We start from the raw sequence: 26,590 nt of genomic DNA on the forward strand, positions 1-26,590 counted from the left end.
TCAAAGAAGATGTCACCAGCTTTACAGCTGTTGACATCCTCTGTTCCTTCTCTACTGTCATTCCTGAAGTCAAGTAGCTTCAAATCCTCCGGCATGGAAATAAATAAAAAGACATATGAAAAAAATCTCTTTCAACGAATTCAGTCTATGTGCAATATAAAACTGGACAAACAATTAAACAAAAGTCCCCCACATAAGATGGATGGTCTGCAATTTCTCTTTTCCTCCTCTCTTCATGGGCCACAAACTGTGTTTTCTGGCTTTAAAATGATATGATTTTGCCTGAGAAGTAAAACAATCCACTAAAGAAGTTTCTCTATAAATGCCTCTGACATAAGGATGTATTGCCCTGCACACAGTGAGGATGCAGAGGTACCACACCGAGTGGAGAAAGCGGGATGCAAAGAGATGGGAAATGCAGTGGTAGGAGGATTTCTTTATGGTCCATAACAGAGAATGGAAAAAGAACAGGCAAGTCTAAAAAGCATAATGTATGTATGAATACACTTCCTTCTAATGTGATTAATAACCAGACACCAGTGTTCAGCAGACTGGAATATCTCCAGGTGAGGAAAACAGAAGTACCAACAGTTTCTCCAAGAGTGCCGTGGCCGCCAGGCCAGCCTGGTCTGGAGAACAGAAACTCTCAGGATTCTACTCAGGTCTTTTTGTTTGTTTGTTTGCTTTTGCAATCCCTAACAACTGTCACATACCAGATACATTTCTCACCACTGTACTGAGAAAGCCCCAGGGACGTGCTGCAGCCGTTATTTAGAAGAGGAAACCCCTTCCAAAAAACAGACTGGACACCACCTCATTCAAGTTATCCCAAAATCCACTCATACAGCTTGCAAATGCATGCCTGTAAAAACTCCTTGTATTTCCGTTTATCACATATTCAGCATGGTCAAGAATTGAAAAGAACTGCATCATATGGGAAGGATTCAGTCAGTTTTAAAAAATAAAATAAAAAAATCACATTTCTGTCTGCAAATCTAATTAGATAGAAATAATAATTGTGGGGATTAAGACTGTGAAAGTGTTTTTCCCATTTATACACTGCAAATCTGGCAGCACCGGCAGCAATTGCATTTTCGATGAAAATCTATTTTTGCCTTTTGTTTTACCTATCCAAAGAGGAAAAACTGTGTTTTAAGTAAAAGGAGTACGAACAAAATAATATTTTATTTAAATGTGAAAAGCTATTTAAATAGTCTCATTTCAAACTGATAACGTTATTGAAATGGAGGTTCTGCAGATTTATTTCTTAACCTCTAAAACGCACTACAGGGGCTGTGAACAGAAACTACACTGCAGTAACACTGACAGAAAGAACTCAACAGATGCACTTCTCATTTTACCATATCTGTGAAAGCAGAGATGGCAGATGTTTAGAATATTACATCTGCATTAGTCAGTTATATAATTCACAGTCAAATCATGTGCACTAGCAATGTGTGTGTGAGATTTCCTTCACCATGCTCACAATGAAAAGCCAGTTCTGACCAGAACGCCACTGAAAGGCACCCCCAGCAAAGCTCCCTGGACTTTCCACACTGTAACTTTTAATGGTAATTGTAACCATCTTCTGACACACAGGCATCCCTGAATGATGGCATGTGATTTGCATACAGCAGAGCAGAGCCATGCAACATATAATACTTAAATATTTGAAACGAGTTTACAGCTGAAAGGATCAGCCCGCTGTTTTAGCACAGATGGGTTCCAAAGATAACTTTTTTACCTTGCTAAGCACAAATCTCCCCCCCTCCTTTGCAAGGCAGCAGAATGAAAGGAAATAGCAGATATTTTATGGCTCCTGACCACATTCAGTCGTGGCCCTCTACAAAAACATTTATTCCACAGCTGAGCTTGGAGCAATGTAATGACAAGCTCCCAATTGTCCTGGTACTATTGTGCTCCGTGACTCTCTTACTCCCAGAGAACAGAGTGAATGACACCAGCTCAAAGACCAGTAAAAGCCTTGGTCTACGACTGAACTAAGGGGTAATATATATGACCATAAATAATGGTAATAAGTATGACCATAAATAATGGCAAGAATGAATTAAGCAAGTTTAAATTGCTACTTGTCTCATCAGCACCCTAAAATTAATGTTCTCCTCGGATTTAAAAGGAATTTTGTACCAAATGTCAGGATACCAGTTATTCCTCTTTTTATTGTCCTAACAACTTGGATGAGAAGAATGGAGTTGGCAACGAGAGAGGCACTTGAGACAGGGCAAGATTAACGAGGAAAGGAGAAAAGGTTAAGACATGGAAACTGGGATGAAGGAGATGGGGAAAAAAAATTGGGGCAGAAGAGACAGAACTGAGAACAACATATTGCTGGGAACGAGACGTGTGACATGAACACAGGGAGGAACCCCAACCTGGTAGAGCACAACCCCCTTCAGAACACCCAATTGCAGAACCCAAAACCTGCTCACACCAGCACTCCTCTGCCCTCAAACATCTGAACAACTCAGATGTACAGCATCCCACTCTACAATCAGGTTCCAGGGAATGTCAACCTCCTCCTATCTTGTTGGCTCACATAAGAGAAACCTGATGGACGTAAAGGTTTGAATTGTCCTGATGAGTCACAGGGATGGACCAGAACCTAGAAAATTCAGCTTGCATCTCTGACTAAAATTCAACCTGAATTTAGAATTCAGCATTAGGAAGGTAAACTGGAAGACACACTGATATTCTGTACAGCGAAAACTCAATTAAAATCTTATGTAACACTGCTGAATCAAGCACATAGACAGTATAGTCTGTCATCAGAGGTGCCCACATAACTTTAATTGCTCATTTCCTGAGCATATCTACTGTCCACATGTCTTTAATTAACAACCACATACTACTTTTCATTTTCTTCAAAATTTTTCTGTTCAAGTAGATTTTTTTCAGCCAAGATGAAATTACTCTAGGAATCAGGACTGATCACAGTAACAGTCTTATCAAAGACAGTGTTGCTGAAAAAAACATTAGGGGAAAAAACCCAGGGAATTACAGAAAGAAAAAGGGATGGTTAACCTGAAAGGTAGTAAATGCTGCTTTGGAAAAACAGATTGCATGTTGTCAGTGCCATATATTTCCTTCGTAATGCTAAGCAAATCTTCTAAACTAATCCTTCCATAGGTGGTAATTAATCACATATTTCCATTTTTCTAGATGCTGGGCTTGATTTCCAGTACTCCTGCGAAGTCACCAAGGCATCTGAATTTATTAAGATGAAAAATATTAAAAATAATTAACCCAAAATAGTTAGGTTGCCTAAAAGTTCCAGCACTCAGTATTTTGAGTTTTGGTACTGCAAATTAGCAAATGCTTTCAAACGTTGTACCATTCCAGCCTTCAGATGTACAAAATGACTTGCTTTCACTTCACAGAAATTACATGGAAAATAGTGTTTCAAACCTTTTCAATAGTCTGGAGCACTACCCAAAAGCCCAAGGCAACAATAACATGTTCCTGCATTCAAAGCTAAGTTTCAACAATAAGCTGAATAAAGAGACTAAAATTCACATGGGTCATTGAACAATGTCCCACTGTGGTGGGTGGAACTGAATAGATGCTCCCTAATCCTGCTGCCCTCTGCACAGACCACACTGTGGTTACAAACCATATGTTCCAGCAGCCAACACCTGGGCTGCACAGCAAGTTGGGGTTTTTTGGCGTATCTTCATTTTGGAGAGAACAAAATGAAGTCTCACTCTAGAGAGACTTCTGAGCTTTGTCAGTGAAAGCAGCAGTTTGTAGTGCAGAATGGTAAGGGAAGCTGAAATAAAGGACCATTGGGACAGCGTGGGGGATTTCAAAGTGAAAAATAAACCCTGTTCTGCACATACACAGAAGTACTAACTTGGGCAAAACAATCCTATAAGGAAAGGACCACAATGTCTTATCCTTTGCATCTTCTCCCGATATCTGTAATCCAGAGAACTAAAGCAATACTTTAATGCACTGACATATCTAACCACATAGACACTTTTAACATGAATGGGTTTCCACCCCTCCACTTTGCAGAGGGGTGACAGCAGAAGAAAGCACCCTGCATAGCCCATGCCTTCAGCTAAATACACAACTGCAATTCATTCAAGTTGTTTTCCCAACATTGGAAACAATGAGATCCAAGCCTGATCAGTTATCAAAGAGAGAAGAACCCTTGAATTGAATTACAGCTTTTTGGTAGCTATATTTATTTTTAACACATGCTACACAATCTGCAGTGTTTGTTGTAACTAATTCTTTACTGATGGTTCTTCTACTGAATAAACTAATTACATCTACTGCATTCTAAATCTAAACCTAAACCATCAGTTTAAAATTACTTACATAAAATAATGTATTTTGCCAAATGAAAGCATGAGATCCAAATCTGTCAGCAGTAAAGTTTCACTGAACGAAATTCAACTCTGCAAACCCTCTTGTAAAAGAAAAAATTCCTAAGCTCACTGACTCAAAGCCCAGCATGTTGTTTTACAGAAAATAATTAGCAAATGTACAGCAGGTCAGTGGTAAAAGGTTACAAAATAGAGTTCAGGTGTGATTTCACAATGGATGCAAGTCAATCTAGGCTTAGACATCTGCCAAAACAGATCCTCATTCTCATCACCCATATAGTCCTTCCACCCTTTCCATTTGCTGGCACTCAGGCACACAAGGAAACACAGCGAGCTGTCCAAGGATTTGATCCAAGTAGTTATTGGCTGAGCTTTCAGCCAGATAAGTACCAAACAGCTTGCTGGAAGGCACTGTGATTGCTGGTGTTGACTGCAGCAGGAGATGAAGACTGAACTTCCCCTTTTGGCATCAGCACAGAACTTGGATCACATTAGGCCATGCATTTATTACTGACTTCAGGGAGTACTTAACCAATATAAATGTGCTACCTCCAAGCACAGGTAGAGACACAGCAGAACAGGGCTAGAAACACCATGAGAGAAACACAGACATTTCCTTTTCTCCTAAATTCTAATTTGTCTTTCATGTGACTGCAGGGCTCAATATATTCACCTATCAACCCTTTCCCTCCTTACTTTTTATGTAGTTATTTATCTCCCAAAAATATAACTGCAAGTGTGTTTGCAGACAAAACAGTATTAAAAAAATAAATCTGATTACGATGGAGACAGGAAGTGGAAGACTAGGGAAGTAACTGGAAACACCAACACCACTTAAAAGAACTTGTAAAATTTTGATTGTGAGACTTTATTGTTTGCTTTAAAAGATAACAGAGGCATTCTGAATGTCACGTATTGCTTTTATTGCCACAAGGATTAGACTACAACCTCAGATTCTCAGTTGCCATAAAACATTAGGCAAAAAGACTGCCTGTGTGCCAAGAAGAGTTAAGCATTGCTGCAAGGCCTCAGGTCTCCATCAAAACCGAACACATCCAACAAAAACGAACCATAAACTACAACAGTCTGCTGCTTGTGGCATTTCGAGGGTAACAACAAAAAAAAGGGCAAGAGAACTGACCTTAATTTACCAGCTTAGCAAAGCACCACTCTCAGGCAATTCCATTACTCTAGACTAAGAATTGCCAGTATTAATGCACAGAATACACAAGATCAAGACTTTTCAATAACAGAAACATAACAAGAAGGGAAACAAGAGGGAACAATAATCAAATTAAAAAGGGATTGACACAAGTAGGAGCTAAGACCAAAAAATACAACTGAATGGAACAAGTTGCATAACTGTCCAAAGTGTGGGGAAAAGTTGTCATTCTCTCTCCTTCCCACTCTTAGAGCTACTAGAACCTCTGGACAGTGTATTTGTTTGGGTTTTAGTAAGGGTAGGGACAAGTACACAAATGCCAATAAAAGACTCTGAATGACCCTAATGACATGTTAGGTTCTTAGTTTTAAAAGTGAAACTTTAGATAATCTAAATACCATCACCGTAAACTCTGCTGACAAACAGCCTGAGACTTGAACACCAATCTCACATCCTTCCAAGTTATCTTACAGATCATAATAAAATTACATTCAGGATACAGTAACCTGAAGAGGTTTTTTCCCAAACAATTATTTAATTTTAGTCTGGCTTGGATTCTGCTTTTGTGGCTTTAAGAACAAATGTTGGGAAACAGGGCCACTGCTGTATGAGCCATACTGCAGTTCTAGAGCTGTTTTACATTTCATCAGGCAATATCAGCTGAACTTCTGGCAGGAAAGAAAAATACCAGTGAGACCCTTTACTGCAGAACACTCATACAGTCACTGCAGACCTTCTAGATGCATGCAAGCACTTAGCATATAGAAGTTATATTGACACTATGGTCAGATTTTACCATTTCTATGGAGAGCTGCTAAAAACAAAACTACAGAGATACCTTATTGGCAAAGCCATTCAAAAGGCACAGCAGACAGTTTTATTCTTTCTTTTATCACTATTAATATATTCCAGAAACAAGACACGTAATTATCTCACTAGTTCATTTCCATAAAACAGCCTTTTTTTTTTTAATCACATAAACCCACATATTCCCATTTTCTCCTTTAAAAATGTAGACAGTGAGTGGTTTAGGAAATTACAGCTGTCACAGAGGGTTTGAAAAATAACTTTTCTGCTTGATGTATGCTTTAGGTCACTGGGAATGCTGTCAAATAATGACATCACAGTCTACATTAATGCTGGCAAAATGCAACCATGCTTCCTTTCATATTTAACTCAGGTGGTTTATAGCCCTTCCTCTTCCTATTCCCTGGCCGAAAACAAGAGTGGAGTGAACAAATGGTTTGTAACTCAACCCAGTTAAAATGGGTAGAGATCATGCCTGTTAAATGAAAGAGTGTGAAAGAAAAAGAGAAAGAAAAAAAAGCTTCATTTGATAATGAAGCTTGCTCATTCTTCATCATCAATGAGCTTTGTAAGCCTGAGTCACTTCCTAAAATTCCAATTAATTTGTAAGGGAGGAGCACAAAGGGATGAGATACTCTTTCAGTGTCTAAGTTATTAGTTATTACAACACTGCATTTCTTGTACATGAGCCGTCCCACACGTACAAGAATGTTAGATGGATGACTGCATCACACACTGTAGGGAGTCACCTTCCCACCAATCCATTCCAAAGCTCTCAAGCACAAATCCCACCTTCAGTTTGATTTTACACTATGTGATCCTAATTCCTGTCGAAGCACAAAACAACCAGAAACTCACTAATACTTTACTGCCTGCTGAAGTTACCTGAGCAGTTCTGAGAATAACCTTGAGCACTGATCTTGTTTTAAAAAGCCACATGTGGGTCTTCATCTGGAGGGTGGCTATGCCCAGAGCAGATGAGGCTCTGATGTGACTAGAGAATCTACTTTCCACTGAGAAGTTTAGTCACCAAGGCAAATGATTAATGAGGAACTTAATTCTTCCACCGATGCCTAAAAGAAATATTATGTTAACTTCAAGAATGAAAGTGCAGCAAACCTGACCTGATTTCACTTTAGGTAGCCTTGCTAAGAGCAGAGAGCTGGACTCAATGATTCTCATAGGCTCCTTCCAACTTACAGTATTCTATGATTCTACGATCTGTTTATCAAATGCTTGTCCAAAGTCAAGATACACCTGTCAGAAACTTGGCTCTGATGTCTGTTTAGTGAGGGGTTAAGAATGGTACCTAGAAGCTATTACAGCTTGAGCACCAGGATTAGTATTGGTCAAATCTGAACCCTTAAAAGATCCAAAGCAATGTGACCTTCTCATTGATTTAAAATCTGAAAATGCACCTTATGGTTGACATCACCCATCACCAACCTCAAAATCCACAGAGAGCACCCAACTAAACTCAATCAAGCCTCTAATCTCTAACACCCTGTTCCTACCGACCCGCGTTGCTGGTTCACCCGCGTTAACCGCGGCTTCCAGGCAAGGCCAGGGAATCTGTTAAGGCTCGAGGCTGCTTTTCCGGCAGGATAGTTACATTAATGAGGGATGTGATTCATTCCCGCCTCCTGAGCATCCATGTGGTTACAGTGACACGCAATTACTCTTATTACCACAAGAACGGGGATCAGCTATACCACTGTAACGTGACCCACACCGGAGAGGTGCCTATTCAGGCACAGAAGAAGAGGAAGGTTTGCACATCCCTTGTTTCATCTCCAGTTCTGCAGTTTGGGAGTAATTCCAATGATGTTTATGAAACACAGATGTCCCACTTCGTGTGCTTGGAGTCTTCGTGGCACAACATGTAGAAGGCACTTGGGAGTGTACAGCCTGGGGGGTTGTTTAAGGTGTTTATTGTAAGTGTTTGTAACACCTGACACACATATACATTCTATCACACAATTTGTGGCTACTCCCATACAAAAGAATTGCAGGTTTCACAAGAAACTGATGTGGGGAAAGAAGTGGATTAAATTTGGAGCTGAGCACTCAACTGAAAACTGGGGGTCAGAAATGCTTGCATGGATTTTTTTGCCACTGCTCAGCCTTATTCAAACAAAAAAGTCATAGAACAGACCACGCTAAAAAAAAGGCACAAGATGAAGTTATTCACAGCAGCCTCCAAAACAGAGAATTTAAACAGAATGTGCTGTCCCCCCCCCCGCTCAATAAGCTTTGCTTCTTACAACTTAAGAACAGTTCTAGCTTTTTTCTAAGGTTCATTGTGATGATAAATGCACAAAAGTGTATGGCATGCACTGCCACTTATTAGCATTTAATGCTTCTTGAACAATTACAATGCAAATATTCATCACAATAGATGGGAACCTTGGTGGAAACAAGAATTCCCACAAATTGTTTAAGAGTACAGTAAATGAATAGTGTTATAAACAAAAAGCCCAAACCCCTCACAAATGTGTGTGCTGCATTTGCTTATGGATTAGCCACTGCATTTGTAACAAAAAAGAAAAAATTATACCCCAACATGAAGTTTTTTCTATTTATAGATGTGTTCAGGTCAAGCAAACCACAGTTCTCTCCTGGGTTTTCATGGGTGTTTTTTTTTATTAGTGACAGATTTTTGCATAAATAGGATGTTACAGGACAGAGTACGAAGTCAGACCATTTTAAAGGAGGCTCCATTTTGAATTACTTGACTGACAGTGTAACCAACACACCAGCAAACATGGTAGCTTGAAAAAAAGTGACGTTTGAAGTTTATTTCTAAGCTTTCGAGCTACAACTCAAGACACTAAAATAAATCTAAATGACTGCATCAGACTCAATCAAAGCTACAAACAAATGGCACACTGACACCTTTTAAAACTACTTTTACTTCACTTATAGAACTGAAAAACCAGAATAAACATCAACTAAGTCTGTCTATATAATGCATTAAGAAAACTGCTACATCCTGCACAAACTCTCATCGTTTCCCAAGTCTCATCTCTCTGTTTAATACAGTAACATATAAACACACTCCATAAATATGTTTTTGCTTACGATCAAGGTACTTAGAGGCAAAGTATACCTTTTTAGTCTACTGTTATGAATATATCTGAGAAGCAGAGGGATAAAACCAGCTCCATTGGTTACTATACCTTATAAAGTATTCCATATTCCTTAATATCCTTAAATCCATATTATACAGGAGAAAGAAAGAAAAGGGATGTGCTTATGTTCACAGTGCCTTTCATATCTTGTTTATGGCTGTCTCAAACTACAATAATAAAAGTATAAGAGCTTACAGAGCTTATAAGAAATTGTTGTCTTCAGCATACACACACCTGACAGCTCTTCTGGGAAAGTTGGTTTCCCCTGTCAGCAGCACAGGACAGATTATGTGTATATACACACACTCACATATAGATACATCAGACCAAGAACAGGGCTGGCTAAAACCACATCAGCGAGCAGCAATACTGAGAAAAACCTCGCAACTCTTTTTAAAACAGCCCCCGATAAGGGAAACACTTCAGAGCGGAGATGATAAAGAATAAAAAAACCCAACAAACGGGAGAGATCTCATCAGACGGGCAGAGGAAGGAGAACCCTGCCACAGCTCCTCCATCCTGCCTCAGCCGAGAGGAAGGGCGGAGGAGACGAAACCGGCTTCAAGGAACTAAGAAACAGCAAATCGGTCACCTCAGACTCCCTCCTGCACGGGCAGCCCCCCCAGTCCCTCTCCGAGGAGCCCCTGCCCCCGTCCCCCGCCGCCTCGCCCCATTCACGCCCCGTCCCTTACCAGCCTGGGTGGTGTCGCTGAGATCGTGGTTGGCGGCGCTGGCCCGCGGGTAGTCCCGGAGCTTCCTGCCGCTCAAACTGAGGGCTCCGCTGGCCGCCGCTTCTTCTAGGGCTCGGTCCAAGGAGCGGCTCCAGGAGCCGGGGGCCGAGGGCCCGGGCGGAGCGGGACAAGCCGCGGGCATCCCAGCACAGCCGCCCTCCGGCGCCGCCATTTCCCCGCCGCGGCCCGCCCGACGGCGCATGACAGCGCGGGCGGCAGCTGCGCATGCGCGGCCACCGCCCGGTGGGCGCAGGGACCGCGCGGGGCTGCGCGTCGATATTTAATTAACCCGAATCGTCCTTTTTTCGGGGCTGCTTTTTCCCTCTCGCCCTGGGGTAATCTGGCGCCCAGCTCCCCTTGACGTGGCTGTACACCTTCTGAAATGGTTAAAAATTCTAGTTTACCCGCCGAGGTGGGAGGTCACAGGTTGGTGTTTGGGTGAGCATCGATCACCGCTGCTGTGTGTCAGACCCCTTCCGGCAGGAAACCAAGGATAGGGCGCACAGATCCCAACCAGGCGGGAAAAGTAGCAACCTGATCAAATATGTTTACAGGCGGTATTTTTTCCTCCACCACCAATTTGTAGCAGCATTTCCACTGTTCGTGCCTCCTGCCAGCACGGCACTCCCAGGCACAGCCGCGGTGGCTGCTCGGGATGTTCCTGTAGCACAGGATTTAAATGACAGCGACTTCTCGCTACCAAGACATGTCACAGCAACAACCAGTGCTTGGGCTGACACCTGGCACTCGAATCACACCAAACCACTACATGAGACATGAAACATGCATTAGTAGCTGATACATTTAAATGCACGTGAGCCTACACGGTGCCACTCCAAGAAGCACTCAACTGTCAGGGTGTTAAGCTGGGCAACGAGTACGAGCCCTCTTTAAATTAAGCTGCTTTTTGCTGTGTTCTTCAGAACATTTAATAAGAATTTCATCAGTAAGAACCCCTTGCACGCTATCAGAAAATTCACATAACAAGAGTATTGCCCAGGTGGTTATAACAGGAACACGACAGTATGAAACCTGTAACCTTTTATTAAAAAAAAAAAAAATTAACAGCTTCAGAATAGATCAAATGTAATAACTTCTCCAAAAAATACCAAAAAGTACAGTGTAAAGCATCTTCTCATTAAATACAAACCAGCACTTTTTGATGCATTGCATCAATGTTTTGCATCTATGTTGATGCAAAAGAATTTTTTTGTTGCATCCTGGCACATGGAAAACGTATACACTGGAACAGGATGACTGACAACACTTTATCTACTCGAATTCTAACAGTAGGACAGTTTTTTAAAAAAAATTTCCTACTAGTAATTAAGAAAGAAATCTTAACACCATTACGTTTAGTTTGCTTCTGCTAAGGTATATTTTTCAACATTAAAAATAAGGGTTTAAGTACTATATAGCATCAGAGGGCACTCTGACTTCAAAACTCCTATACATAAAAAAAGCCCTTCTGCTGTCAAATGCTCTTCAAGGTTGAAGTTGCCAGTATATGCTAGTTAACTTGGAATTTGAGATAAAAAGGAAACAAACTGTCAGAAGTCAAATGTAAATTCTTCAAGAACATGAAAAGGAGTTAAAACCTGTTTCAAACACCATAAACATTCCTGGATGCAGTAGGACAACCACTTTTTTACCTGACTCTACCTAAACCTCATTGCTATAGGTCAGTGCTAGGCTCATCAGTTAAGGAATTCTGAAGAAGTGCCTCTTTTTTAGGGATTATATAAATTCAGACTGAGGAGGCCCTGGTTGTTACTTCCTGCAGATTCTGATGCACAGAGCTAAGCTTAAAGCAAGTGACTACATGCTCCTGCTTAATGCCTTACACATGCTGGCAAACCAAGGGCTTTTCATTCAGCAATATTCCCCAATTTCAGCCAATTTCCAGATGTCTGACCACTTCGGATCAGCTTCACATCTTACCTCTCTTTGGTATACACAAACAAGTGCCATTAGATTGCTTCCCTCCAGCTATTTCTAAGAGCCAGAAAAAACCCTCTGGGGCAAGGTACGCAGGATGACAATCCTGTGTCTGTCTGGGAGGGTAAGGAATTCTACCATACTGCTGACTTCCTTGTTAACTGCTGTATTTATTCCTGTGAAACTATTAAAAAATGTGAATTATTGCATTAAGCTTGTGAAAAACCTTTTGAAAAGAAATAGAAAGCTAAAGTTTAAGAAAAAAAGGAGACAGACAAACCCCATTTACAGAGGAAGATGAACTTGAGCTATTTGTAATCTAAATGACTCTCATACTGCCTCTGCAGTACTTCTCCAATACAATATACAATCTGGACCAGTTTTAAGGATAAGGGTAGAATAGTCTCCATCCCAGTTTTGTATTTTGGGTCTCAGCTAACAGCTTTATTTGTGAAAATGAGGATGCAAAACATTTCGTTTTCAAGAAAGGAAAAAAATAGAACTTTAAAAGCACAAAGAAGTACAGAACCAATGCTCCCATGAAAAAATGCCGCTACATCACTACCAAGGTATCCATGGACTGAGGCTCTGTGCCAAACTGCAGTCCAAGGGAGAGCTTGTAGGCAGTCCCTAAAAAACCCTAAGATGGGGTTTGTAATGAAACACTTTTACACAGTCTTATTACCATAACAGAGGGGCCAAAGAACAGATACTGAGCACTCCTAAATGAAAAAAAACCCACAACTTCTAAAATTCTTGTTTGTTTTTCAATTGCGATATGAATCAAAAACCAGTGTTTGTTGTCAGCTGGGCAACAGAATGTTTTCCAACCAGGTGATGGTGCCACTCCCACTTTTTCTCCCTCAGGGCATCATGTCTTTTACCATTCAAAGTAAAAGTAAAAAGGAGAGATAGCTCTGCCACCATCTTAGCAAGATGTCTGGAGAATTTCAGTGACATATGCTGTGTTCTTCTGCCCACTTGTATCTCAGGTTCTCAGGTCGGTGGGATCAGTGCCCAAGTCCATGTGCCAGCTTAGCCCACTGTCACAAAGCGGCTTCCTTTGTTCTGAGACAGCGCAGTTCTCTGCTCCTTCAGGATCCCAAATCGCTCATTCAGCGTCATCCCTGTCTGAAAAATAAAGCCATTTAACCATAAACTTCAAAGATGCTGGGTTATTTTAATCAACGTAATGGAGTCAAGAATACCCTTTTCTTCAATCTGTATCACCACTTGACTCCTTAATTGCCTCACTTGGATTTTTTAAAAAGAAGGTTTGATTTCATCATTCCCTACACTATTTAAAAATCAGATTGGACTACACTTCAAGAGCTTGCATTTCTCAGAATTCATCAAGAACACATGGTACGCAATGTCATTACTCAAAGCCTCCTAAAAATACGATAGGTTAAGCTGAGGACAGCCAGCCTGAAAAAGGGAACTTTCAATACACGTTTCCGCATACAGATTCTCTGCAACTTCAACAATGTGTCCTCTTCACTGTGTTAATGCAGGCTGCTTTCCAGTTCGCCCAGTTGCGGCAGCAGGCTGGAGTCTAATCCAAAAGTTCAATTAATTTTAGAGTACTGTAGTAGACTATTTTTGACATACTTATTCATGGATGGAACAGATCCAGACCAATGCCTTGACTCCATGCAGTTTTCTACAGCTGGCACTAAGGAGCTCGTTACAAGAACAGCACTTAACTCTGTCACCTGTAAGAATTCCTTCAATGACAGCATGAGGATTCCTGCCCCAAATTGCCTGTCTTCATGAAACTTGGGAAAAATTGCTCATCTTTCAAGCCTTTACGCCATCACATTTGATTTTTTTTTCCTACGTGCATAGCAAAAGTTGCCTTAAAAATTCAGCTGCCAGGGTTCCATGCAGGTTACACAGGTTTAAGCAGCTCATCCCTGAGTTACACACAGTTGCTGACACGAGCAGCACAGCAGGAACACCAGAAGGCTTTAAGGAATATTAAACATTTTCAATCCCATTTAAATCAAGTGGGCGTGCAAGACATGAGCTAGAAGAACAGGAACAGTGAGTTTAGCTACTTGCTTGAAGTTACATCACAAGTTAGTGGAAGAACTGGAAGTGGAAACAAGTAGTTGTCACTAGTTCCCTCTTTCTGTCACTAGAGAGTCAAGGAGGAAGGTGCCTCGCTGGCTTTTATCAGTCCTGAACTAATTCCACGGTTATGGAAAGAAACTGCATTTACCTGTTTTCCAACACTGTTAATATCAAACTGCAATGGAACCCCTTTTGGAATCTTCTTCTCTTCAGATTGGTCCCTCTTCATGAGAAATGGTGGCACAGGAGTACGAGTTAATCGTAATTTCTGGGAACTGTGAAAGAAGAATGTTACAAAGGACATGATGAATATGTGTTTTATGCAATAAAGCCTTAATGCTGACAGAGGTATGAATTTTTCAGCAAGCCATTTGATCAGGCTGGCTGAATAGAGGGAAGGCACAAATTCAAGAAGGTAAAAGTCAGGTAGAACTATTAAAAGGGACCATTTGTTATTGTTATCAGACAGCAAGTATCCCTGCAGGCAGCCATCTTATTTTTTATCTCTCAATTCTACTGACAAACACATAATTTGCAGTTAATTATTTCAATTAAAAAAAAAAATTGGTACAGTCTTCCTTACTGATAAAATGCTACTAATGAAAAAAGCTACTCAAGACATTTTTAAAAATACACCTATAAACAGCAGTACCATCAACTTCCCAAAGACAAATATGGCAATGCTCTCTCTAAGCATAACTCCAGCAGTATTTTTATGAATCAGGGACGAACTACTACCATCACTCATCAACCAGGAGCTCATTGATTTCCATGCAGACAGAGGAGGAAAACAGCTGCCACACAATCTGATTTGGAAGGGGCAGACAAGATGAAAATCTACCAGCCCACCACTCTTGCACTCAATACACCACATCAAGCTCCTAACTGGGAGATGACATGTGAAATCCAGAGGTGATTTTATTTAAATATAGCTCAGAAACACTCTGAAAGGGGCCAGATTTCAAAACCTTCACAAGAAGCTGTGACTTTGAGGTCACCTGAAATACCTGCTAGGAACTTGCTACACAGCTCAGAGCAGCAATTTCACTACGTTCAGAACATTTCAAAACTTAATTGAAAACTCACATTGGGGTTATGATTGCTCCTGGGTTGTCAATAGACACAGTCAGGATCCCTCCACTTGTGGTAGAAGTTCGCCACCTAGTTTGAAAAAACAGAAATCACTTACAAAAATGTTGCAGAAATTTCAGTCAGAGTATCTTTAAAGGTGTGTCCAAAACACTGGCCAGTATAGAATGTACAACCTTTCAGAATGTTGGCCAGTACAAAGACCACAAGCAGTTACAAGACACGTGGCTATTGACTGTTGTAGCTTTTACATCACCTAAACCTATTCAGGTGAGCGCTGGATCACATTCTGTCAAGGTGCACCAGAACTACAGCACTGACCCAAGTGTTCACTTTTTTAAAACATTGTTTTTTTGCCAAACATGAGGCCAAAATGATCCTCACAGCAAATCCACGAGGTGACAGACTGCAGTCTGTGGCACCTGCTGCTTGCTCAGCCTGTTGTGTTCCCAACAAACACACTGTGAAGAGCCCAGCAGGCACAGAATGATATGGGAAAAATATGTGGGGGGAGAGCTGAGTGTCTACTTTGTCATCTGCCTTTTTCATTTCCAAAGTGCTTCATAGGCTTATATGCATATTAAATAAAATGAAAATTACATCAAGAGCTAAGGAGAACACTGACATTAGAATTTTTCCTCCAGTCCATGCAGTATTCATGAGTACTAGAGATTAGTCTGATCCTCTGAAGCCACCACCTTCCCCCTCATTCCTGCAAGCGTCTTATGCAAACAAACTCCTCCTGGTTAAATTAGAAGATAATTTAGGAAATAACTGAGAATAGGGGACGGATCACTGTCACTCTCCTTGATGTGCCTAGAGGGTAAAAAACCACGTCATTCAACTATCATAGCCAGGAAGTCTGAGCTAAAACGAGAATTGCATGAGTAACAAAACCAAAGTTTTCCAAATTAGATACTTACTGACGAGTTCTCTTTACTGTCTGATTATCGAGATCATCTGCTGACTGCACCTGGGCCTGCACCTGAAAACACACCAATACAGACACCAGACTTGAACACTGTTTCAATTCCTATCATAGCAGCTGGAAATACAGAAGTTTAAAAATAGAGGTTTAAAGCCGCTTGTACATTCTGCACAAAGAGGGTTGTACTGTCAGCGGGTCTTCAAAGATAACTGTCCTATTTGTAAGACATTGGAAACAAATTACTTTAAGAGCACAAAATGATTTAAACAAAACCACCAATGACAGTAACTTAACCAATAGACAGGTGGCAACATTTTAGAGGACTATGCCAGCAAACATACACTTTATTAAGATACACCAAAATGCTACAAGGCCAGCAAGAAAAACCTGTCTAGTTCCTGATCCTGTCTGTAATTTTGCAATCCATGTGTAAGGAAGACAGCAGCTACTTACACTCACACATTGGCACATGTAGAATGAGGGCACAAATGAAAACCAAATCCACCACTTTTCTTTCACAGTACACCCTCTATTCTCTGGATCTTACTCAAAAAACCTGAAATAAATCACTAAGAAACTAAAATAAGAACTTAAATAACTAAAATAAATAATCCCAGAATAACTAAAAACACAAACTAAATCATAATCAGATTCCGAAAAGTATTTCTGCTCTATTCTTCACCTGAGAGCAACTTCTGAAAGCTGGACAGCGCTTTCTAACATTTAGTTTTAAGCAAAAAATGAATACCTTGCAATCCCCCTCAAACACTGACAAGTTCCATGCCCCTCAGAATAGCCCACCTACACTGGGATGAGAAGCAAGACTCAATGGATTACAGTAACTGAAGAGGACAAGCACACTTCCCTAGAAGAATCTGTGCCTATCTCCCAGTCCACCTGAAGTTTCTACTCAGATCTGATACTGAAAGTTGATTCCTTAATATCAGTGTCACAGGTTAGCTTAGAACCTGTGGCACAATTTTCTTGTTGCTTTCAGTAATTTTTATTACCTTCAGGCCCCTTCTAAACAGGAAAGTTGCTTGACGAGTGTCTTTCTGCTGATTTAGTTTGTTTCCAATTCTGACAAAAGTGGATGGCATGTTATTCCTGTAATATATATTAAAAAATATAGTTATCAAAGGCTCCACAGATAACCCTTAGAGAGACTACTGTGAAAGTCAAGAAAGTGCCCAAACCAAGGGCATGTGCAGTGCTGCCTCTTTGAGGCTGAACACTCCAGCTGGGATAAGCTCCTCATCTACTAGGAACAAAACACGTTACTCCTAAATGGAGAAATCACTGTCTAATGTCACAGGACAGTATGGTCATTAATTTTGCTTTTCACTTTGATCATGATCCTCCAGCACTTTAAACATTGCTAATTAGCTGAAAAAAGAAAATTGATATGTATAAAGTTTGTTTACAGTTTCAACAATAGAGTCACACAATGAAAACTTTCATCCTGGAGTTGGGTTACAGTTTATTATAAGAGGTGTTAATTCCAGCACAAATAAAACATGTAATGGCTTCCATGAAGCTGTAGGTGTCACCAGCTTCCACAAAGGCATTTCGTCTGGGAAGTTCACTAAACCACGGCTGACACTTTAAAGGCATGGAAATTCACACTGGCCATTTCCATACAGAATCACAGAAACACAGAATGGTTTGGATTGGAAGGGACCTTAAAGATCTCCAAGTTCCAACCTCTCTGACATGGCCAGGGACACCTCCCCCTAGACCAGGATGCTCAAATAAAGGCTGCCTATCATCTAACTCAAGGCAGGATACCAGCTGCTCACAAATAGAGGTACTTCCTCAGTGCTCTACCTGGTAGTAAATATCTGGCTTTGTATGGAGACCATGTTTGTCCCACGCTTGGCTTCCAGATTTGTAGAATGTCACACACAAGGTAGCCTTGACCATAATGCTACTGCCAGGACCTACTGTCTTCTCTTTGACTTGGTCCTGTCAAACAAGACTCCCTATGGAAAGTTGCCAAGGAGAGTTCAGAAATCAGGCTTGGTATTTTACCTCCTATTCAGTGGGGCAGTCCTCCTGAGGGCAGGAGCTTGTTTTCTCTGCATTTCAGATTGTCTCTGCAGGTTTGTTTTCCTTTTCAAAACTGGGTAATTCCTCTGTGCATTCTTAAAAAAACAATAAATATATACACCATAATGTATACTGTACACACCCAAACATTTTTCTTTCAATTTCCATTTACAAACTGCATACAGAACACCTTTAGCTTTGCCTACCTTTCACAGTCTAATGTCATTTGAAAATACCTTCTACACTTTCATGAATTCTCTATTTTCCACATTATCAGGAGAGAAAAGAAAAAGCAGCAGAACTTAGCAGTTACTTTTTCATTACTCCATCTCCCTAAACTGACAAAATCCACATTCCACATGTCGTTAAAACTAGTCTTCACAAATCCAAAACCAATCCCCATTCTCCAATACTGAATGGAACAGGCACCAATGCACTGGAAGAGTGCAGAATAGGGAGCCTACTGATGAAGTTTAGTATTCTACAAAAACTTCCATTTTTGTAATGGTAAGCACATGCTTAACACCTGCAGGTTGGCTGAATCATTGGTTTGTAACAAAACCAATTTATTTTTCTTGTAAAAATACAGTAACTCCCTCCATACTTGCACAGAATATACTTCTGTACTTCAATTTTCATGACTTGCAACCCAATTAGGTGTTAAAAACTACTTTCACACCTAGTCATTATCCAGCCCCCTCAAAACAAACAAGAACTCAGCTAACACATCCCCAATTTAATAAAAGCTTGTACCATATGTCTCCATTTTATATTTCAGTAGCACTGTTCTGATGCACTTGTGTCTTATTTTTTTAACCTGTTCTGACATGAGTCACTAGGATTGCATTACTTACCTTCTCACTCAGTGGCTGTCTGTGCAGAGGACTGACTTCTTTGTATGACCCCAGTGCTTTCTTGGCTGCCAGGCCTGTTATAACTCCATAAGAACGCTTCTTCCCTGCTACCTTCTTTCTGCGCCCCAAACGATTCTTACCATAAGCTGCAAGAAGCACAAAAAGTTCAAAAATTCTTAAAATACTGTGAAATGGAACTTCATCAAGTACTGAATAATATAAAACCAAACCAAACCAAAAAACCCCTCAGCTCCCTCCCCATTCAGGAAACTTTAAGTTACCAGTTTAATTTAAAGAAAAAAAAAAAAAACAGCTTCAAAGATTATTTATTTCAATCAGAGGTTCCCAAGACATGGTTTACAGAGAAAGAACATAGCAATTGGCCCACAGAATCATATTAAACAGTGCATGAATTACATCACATTTAAAGTGTTTTCAATTAGAACTCTGCATGGCAGTCTGGACAAACTTAGGATTGAAAGCAGCCTTTGAATATAAAAGGCTTGTAAGTCTGAGGTCTGTAGTATCTCCAGTTACAAGGGCTGGATTAGCCCTGTATGGAACCATTTATCTTCATGCTATGAATACAGATCATGCTTCAGTTTTGTCCCAAAGCATCACCCCCTCTAGAATCTCAGACTGCAAAATACATTTAGCCTACGGAGTCAGCTCTCCAGCAACAGACACACCTAGTTTTAACATATCTCACTTAACAGCATTCATAATAAATCTGTGCTTCCTCATGAGACAGGAGCCATCACATGAGGCAAATCACAGATCAGAACCCAGTTTAGATCAATCTGCCATGGAGACCTGATGTGTACCCACATTTTGTGGCTGGTTAGCAAACGCTCTCCTTTTCTAAGAGAAAAGCTGAGAAGCAGGGTTGCTTAGGCTGAGAGAGACCTCACGAGGTTTCTGGACCAACCTCTGAACCAGAATAAATGACAACCTCCAAGTCAGCTCAGGCTGCACAGGGCTTTGTGCAGCTGCATTCTGTCTATCACCAAGGACAACTTTTATTTAAATGAACAATGTTCCTCTCTCTGAAGTAAAAAGCTGAAAAGAGTCCCCGCTCAAGGTCCTCATTTCTTTCCAGAGAGTTTGGCAAGGAATGAAATGCTATTGATCATCTGTGGTTTCTGTAGCTGTCCACAAACAGAGGATTTGCTATTTATCAGAGTAACTCCAATAGCACCAGAACAGCAATAAATCTACTGGTTATTAGCTACTAATAACTAGAATGCCCAGAAGAACTATTTAATGACTCCTTCTGCTTAAAAACAATGTAAGACATGTTTGTTTTCAATGGAAAAAAATGTGTGGAACTGTATAGGGGGGAGCAGTTAACGCTATTCACAATGTTTCAATATGTCATGAATCTGGCAACTCTGCAAAAAAACCTCTCCTACAGCACGGGCAGGCAAGCAGGGAAGGTTCCAACAGAGAAAAGTAACTGCCAAGGCAGCTGTATTTAGCTTCAGCTCGAGTTTCTCCTGAAATTCTAAATTCTAATACTTGTTTCTTTTGTGCCCTTTAGATGATAAACAATTACACTTGACAACTGCAGTCGTTAAAAGAGCCTACATGTTTTGATAATCTACAGCTTAAAATCACTTACTCTTCACCCACACAAATATTCTCACACTTGGGCTGAGAGATGTAAAATTTTTTCCTGCACTGTCATCAATTTATTAGAGATGCACCAGTAACACAACCTGAGCCCTGAACAACATGACAGTCCACTGATGCCCAAAGACATTTGTGTCTAAGACATTAATGACAAGCTGCTGCTACAACACTAAGCAAGACAAAAAATGGGGATCTTTGCACATACACCAGACAGATGGGTCTTTGTTTTAAATGAATGCTACTAAACAAGAAATTGCATGTCTTAATCTAAGCACCTAAATAGCTTGTACTGAGTGATAAGCTTCCTGATTAGCCAATATTTTTCCATATTTTGATCATCCAGTGCTAAAAACATACTTCTCAAAATTAATTGTAAGCAAAACCAGACTATACTTCAAGCAGGTGCTGGCCACGTACTTGACTAAAGCCTGAGAACATTTTAAAATATATCTCTTGTCTATCAAAAAACACTTGCAGTTACTCAGGGGAACTGACAGCAAAGCTGTTACTGTGTACTTTTCCTCTCTTCACTCCCTGCCTATATGATTTTTTTCCCCTTTTTGTATTCCATTGTAAAAACACTGGCTTAAGAAGGCTGACACAGTACTTTCTTTGCATCCCAAGCTCATATCAAGAAAAGCCAATTCAGACTCTGCACTATTCATTTATATATTCCAGAGCCAGCATTGCAGGCTGCAGTAACAGATATTTTGGGGAGGCCTACAAAGAGAGTTCTAGTCAGCAAATATAAATATGCTGTCTTTTTTTCACAAAGCTCTGAGTTCTGGCAAGGCCTCCACGTTTCCTACTGCACAGGCTTTGGCATAAGCACTCGTTCTGTCCATCTCTGAGAAGGGACAAAGGACCAACACAATTTCCAAAATTAAAATAAATCTAAAGAATCAGAAAGAAAGCCAATCCCTCCTTGAGTCAGACAGTCCCTCAAGCTCCCTGATGGCCAAACATGTCCATCATTTTCTCACACTAAACCAGAAACAAAATCAAATATAAACAGATTAGGAAAAAACTGAATCATAATCAAAAGTGTATATGACACTATTTGAAAGACACCTGAATCGACCATGTCAATCCATGCATTTCATTAGGTTACATTTCAGCTCAAAAAAGACACTGTGCAATCCACATTATGTTTGGCATACACACCCTTCTGCTGTCGGATTCCCCACTTGGAGCCTGGAGGACTGAACTGTCGAGTTTGATTCTGCTGAAGCCCTCTTTTTATTTTGGGAGAATATTGCTTTCTCTCTTCTTTCTTGTTCAACTTAATTATATCATCTGCAAGAAGAAAGAAAAAAAAAAAGAAAATTTTGACACACGGCATAAAATCTGACATACTGAATAAAACCTCCTGAGCAGCCTGGAGTCAGGGAAAGCAGACCAGTCAATCTTGCAAAGGCAGCACATACAAGTTAAGGTTCTAGAAACATTATTGCAATAAACTTCCAGTCCCTGTTAGTCTTACAATACTTACTTTATAACACTTTAGAAAAAGGGAAGGAGTTGCATACACCCAGAAAATTCAAGAGGCTTGTAAGATTATCACATTCAGTCCAGCATTAAATTTTAAACTGAATGACTCCGTTAGTTTTTGTATACTGTTAAAAAAAAAAGCAATCCCATCTCACTCCCAGACTTTGCAGATTCCAGACAAAATGTCAATTCCAGCCTTAGTTCTTTGATTTTAAAAGTTACCTAAGAAAAATCACATAGAGAGAACTTGGGCCACCAGTTACTCTCAGATGTTCACAGAAACTGAGATGATGGGAAAAAAACAAGACTTCTCTCCCCAGGTACTTGCAATCCAAAGCAATCATCTTATCTGTTGTCCTGGGAAACAATGTTGGACAAATTATTAATCGGTTCTAGAGTAGGTATAAGGAATAAGCTGATGAAAAGTGAACAGCAGGGCCATCAAGTACAAGTCATGCCACACCAGTCTGATTTCCTTCACTGACCTGGTAGCCAGCTCAAGAGAAGAGTAAAGCAACTGTGTGTGGCAGCTTTTATCTGACTGTGATCTTGTTCACAAAAATACCATAAAGGAAATTGTCAAACTGTGTTTGCTGCATCTCAATCCTGAGAGCACAACTGATAAAGACTTCACGTTTCAAGAGGGAGCCTCCACAAACATGTGGACAACCTTTTCTGAGTCAAGGAGAGATGGGAATGGGGTTACTCTCTTTGTAAGAGTAACCCCATAACATTTGAGTTCAAATGGACTCAGACGGGGTAGAACAGAGAAAACAGCGTAAAAAACATAACTACAAAAATCAGCTTACTTTGCTGCAAATGTGATTGAATATTCAGGTAAAATCTATCAGGACAATGAATATGGATACAGGTCACCCAGTATCAGATATCTATAGAATCTTCTTTACCAAAGGGGTTATCCCTAGAGCAAGGATTAGTACTCAGCCAGGAGCGTTATTTGAACATAGCACCACAAATAAAGTGATGTTCAACAAAAACTAAAACTTCCAAAGCTGTTAGAGCAGAACATGTAATTCCACACTACGGCTACTTCCACTCCTATGGACCTGTGACACAAACCACCATGTTCAGAGAACATAGGCTCTTGCTTCACAGTTTATGTGCTTCATCTTAAATCCCATTTTTGCAAGTCAGATATTGCTGCACACAGGGTTACAAGTTTTTAACAAAAGGACTTAAGTTTCAGTTACTCTCTTATTTGTGGAAATGAAGGACATTTGGGACTTTGTGCATTTGTTAGTGGAGACACACTGCAGCACTCTCCTATCTTGCCTGAGATCAGAGATCACACCTACAGCTGGAACAGCAGAATCATCTGGGAACAGTATCAAACTGGAAGCTCAGCTTCAGATGAGCTGCACATAACACAACAAAAATACAATTAATCTTTGTTACATGAGAATTTAGTCAACTTTGAGATCTCGATCTTAAGATTTCCTCGATTAAGGTTGTGTCAGTTCCTTTGCTATCGGGACAGATGTGGGACTGCATCTGCTCTTTGTTTATACCAGACCAAGGAGTTTTGACTTGAGGACAGTAGCCATGGATGACACTCTTTACACCCGCTCACACCACCACCTTAAGCAAACATCCTCATGGCACTACAATAGTCCTCTGCAATCTGCTATTAGTCAATGGCCAGGAATGTAGCAGTGACTTGGCTAAGTTAGCATTAGAAGACATGAAAATACAACAAGCTACTCAGAATCAATAACTATTTACCTCAGTAACCCTGCAAACAAAGGTTGTGTGCTATAAATAAACACAGGTACATAGTTTTCTATGAATGCTCTCAAGCTACTCCACATTCAGACAAACTCTAAATGTCATTTCACAAGTTATCTTCATTGCCAAAGCAAAGAATTCCACTGGTTTATTTACAGAAAGAAAAACTGTGCAAATCCTCTTATTTTATGGTGGTCCACAAAGGCCAAGTCTGCCATTAATAATTCCAGTTCACATTGTGATTCTTCTTTTTGAAGAACATCTCCTGACAGCACCAATCTACCACACTCTGGTAGCATCACAGAGCAGTCTTGGAGCGTACAAACCAAATTTTTTAGTTTTTTTTTTTTTTAAAAAAACTAAACTGGAAGATGCACTCCAGAAATGAACCAGATTGTCCCTGACTGTTAAAGGGACTCAGTACAGAGCAGCAGAACAGAACTACTCTGAGATACCTCGCTGAAATACCTATAGCGTGGATGACAGTTTCTCATACATGCCAGAGAGACACAGCCCTGCAGGTCTGTAATGAGCCTGTGCATCTTCCTAACACACACCCCCCTCCTGCCATGGGAGGGCAGGGGAGAACGGGGCAGACTGTCACAGGAAACTACACGGTAGAGGCGACGTCACGCTGGATGATGATACTGTACTGCAAAGGGGCTACACGGGAGACTTGCCACTGCCGACTTACAAACCTGAGAAGAATAAAAGGGCAAGGCCAGCTGAGAGACAACCAAACCTCACCCGTCTACGGCTACGAGCGCCAGGCGAGGCCCTGGGACGCTCCCCGAGGGCCACCCAGCCAAGGGCCCGGGGACTGAGGGCCTCACCAGGCCAAAAGCCCGCAAAGCCCTGGTCTGCAGCCTGCTCGGACACTCAGGCGGCACAAAGGGGTCCCGGCTCTTCCCCAGCCAGGGACCGCGATCCCCGGGTCAGGGAGCAGCGCCGCTCCCGGAGACACAGACGGGTCTCGCCCCCTCGTCCCCGCCGCCACCCTCGCCCCCCGCCGCTCCCGCTATGGAAGGGTCCTGTCCCCCCCGCCCGCTCCCGTTGGTTCCTCCCGCGCCGGTGCCCTGCACAGCCCGATGGTTCATTCCGCCCCCCCCGCGGCCCCGGCACTTGGTTCAGCCCGAGCCCTCCGCCCCGTCCCCCGCAGCGGCGGGCCTACCCCCGCTCCTCACCCAACGACATGTCGATCTTCTCCAGGCCGTCGCCGCCGCCGCCGTGCCGAGCCCCCGCCGCGGCCGAGGAGCCCGGGAGCGGTGCCGCAGCCCCGAACACGCTCATGGCCACCCTCAAGTCCCGCCGCCACCACCTCCCTAAGCCCTGGACCGCCCCCCCGGCACCCCCGCGCATGCTCAGCAGCTCCGCCCAGCCCAGGCCACAGAGTCCCGTGCCGGGGAGCGTCGCGGCCGCCCCTCTGCCACGGCGCCCCCTGGCTGCCGGGAGGAGCAGGTACGGCGGGCGGGGGGCGCTGCCGGGGGGCGGGTACCGCCGGCGGTGGAGGCCGCTCCCAGGAGGGGCTGCTCTAGGGACAGCCGTGTCCTTGGGAAGGGTCAGGGCTTCCCTGCCACATCGGCGTGGGGCGTTGGGAGGCAGGGCTGTTGGCAGGGTGCCCTGTGCTGGGGGCTTGGAGAACAGGGCATGAAATCATGGGCTGGCTGCAGGTCCGATGGAGTGCTGAGATGATTGGAAGGATGAAGCACTTCTCCTATGAGGAAGGGCTGAGAGAGCTGGGGTTGTTCAACCTGGAGAAAAGAAGGCTCCGGGGAGACCACATTGCAGCCTTTCAGTACTCGAAATGGGCCTATAAGATGGGACAAGCTTTTTAGCAGGGCCTGTGGCAATAGGGAAGGGATAATGGCTTTAAACTGGAAGAGAGTGGAATATAATATAAGGAAGAATATATATATAAGGATATAAGGAAGAATATTTTTACATATAAGGAAGAATTTTTTTACAGTGAGGGTGGTAGAACACTGTCACATGTTGCCCAGAGAGCTGGTGGATTCCCCACCTCTGGAAACAGTCAAGGTATGGTTGGATGGGGCTCTGAGCAACCTGATCTGGTTGAAAGTGTCTATGCTTGCGGCAGTGGGGTTGGACTTGATGACCTCTAAAGGTCCCCTCCAACCCAAACCATTCCATGTTGCAGGGTAGGGAAGGGTGTTCAGCTGGGAAGCTGAACGTGAGATGCCTTTGCCTGCAACCCCAGTGCAATTAAAACAAATAACCTGTACTGTGAACAGCAAAACAGGGTGGTTTTGAGCAGAAATATGTTTCCAAATGTCAAACGGCAGAGTTCAAACCAGGTTCCTATTTAAAAATATCATGGAAGGCTTAAAATTAGTACTTAAACCTGGAACAGTGTGTCCATGGACATTTTGTTCTCTTTGGGCTCTTTTCAGAGCTGTTATCTTATCCAGCCTTTGGTTAGAATCACATGATTGAGAAATTCAGAAGGGAAATCAACAACTTTGTTTTTTGAACAAGGAATCTAGTGAAGCCTTTCCTTCCTCCCTGAATATTTGCATTCTTTGGAGCTGTTGGTATTGTTGAGGGGTCAGCAGTGCACACATCCCTAGTGGAGAACTGGCTGCT

General features: G+C 41.8%; 3 protein-coding genes across 24 annotated transcripts in view; 1 reads left to right on the forward strand and 2 right to left on the reverse strand.

The window, feature by feature from the left end:
- LRCH3 (leucine rich repeats and calponin homology domain containing 3) overlaps window positions 1–10,400 on the reverse strand; it is a 63,788-nt gene extending 53,388 nt beyond the window's left edge. For all 19 annotated transcript variants that reach the window (XR_010433051.1, XR_010433052.1, XM_064666150.1 and 16 more), the window contains exon 1: window positions 10,145–10,400. Coding sequence is in view for 17 of the 19 variants with exons in the window: in XM_064666150.1 (XP_064522220.1) it covers window positions 10,145–10,385 (241 nt within the window). In the remaining 2 variants the exon portion in view is untranslated. The remainder of the gene's footprint in view (window positions 1–10,144) is intronic.
- An 809-nt stretch (window positions 10,401–11,209) lies between these two features.
- FYTTD1 (forty-two-three domain containing 1) lies at window positions 11,210–25,180 on the reverse strand. Its single transcript, XM_064665591.1, has 10 exons — window positions 25,158–25,180; window positions 24,685–24,806; window positions 21,914–22,045; window positions 19,118–19,263; window positions 18,246–18,358; window positions 17,225–17,321; window positions 16,210–16,271; window positions 15,284–15,358; window positions 14,346–14,472; window positions 11,210–13,252 (listed from the first exon to the last, which is right to left on the reverse strand). Exons 1-10 carry the CDS (start codon window positions 25,178–25,180, stop codon window positions 13,157–13,159), a joined length of 993 nt encoding a protein of 330 aa, XP_064521661.1. The 3' UTR covers window positions 11,210–13,156.
- The window catches only part of RUBCN (rubicon autophagy regulator), a 31,506-nt gene continuing 30,090 nt past the window's right edge, over window positions 25,175–26,590 (forward strand). For 2 of the 4 annotated variants that reach the window (XM_064666130.1, XM_064666132.1), the window contains exon 1: window positions 25,175–25,444. In XM_064666130.1, coding sequence (XP_064522200.1) covers window positions 25,179–25,444 — 266 coding nt within the window. In that variant the 5' untranslated portion in view covers window positions 25,175–25,178. The remainder of the gene's footprint in view (window positions 25,445–26,590) is intronic. The other 2 variants (XM_064666133.1, XM_064666134.1) reach the window with 1 other exon arrangement.

The sequence above is a fragment of the Pseudopipra pipra genome, chromosome 10 (genome assembly GCF_036250125.1).
Source record: "Pseudopipra pipra isolate bDixPip1 chromosome 10, bDixPip1.hap1, whole genome shotgun sequence".
NCBI lineage: Eukaryota > Metazoa > Chordata > Aves > Passeriformes > Pipridae > Pseudopipra > Pseudopipra pipra.

Bases quoted from the DNA above. Each gene is read 5' to 3' on its own strand.
- FYTTD1 (XM_064665591.1), bottom strand. From the start codon at position 25,180: ATGTCGTTGGGTGAGGAGCGGGG. The intron at 14,473-15,283 runs GTGAGTTTTCAA...CTTCTTTCACAG, and splicing joins GGAGCAATCATAACCCCAAT to TTCCCAGAAATTACGATTAA. The intron at 13,253-14,345 runs GTAAATGCAGTT...TTTATTTTTCAG, and splicing joins TTAACAGTGTTGGAAAACAG to ACAGGGATGACGCTGAATGA.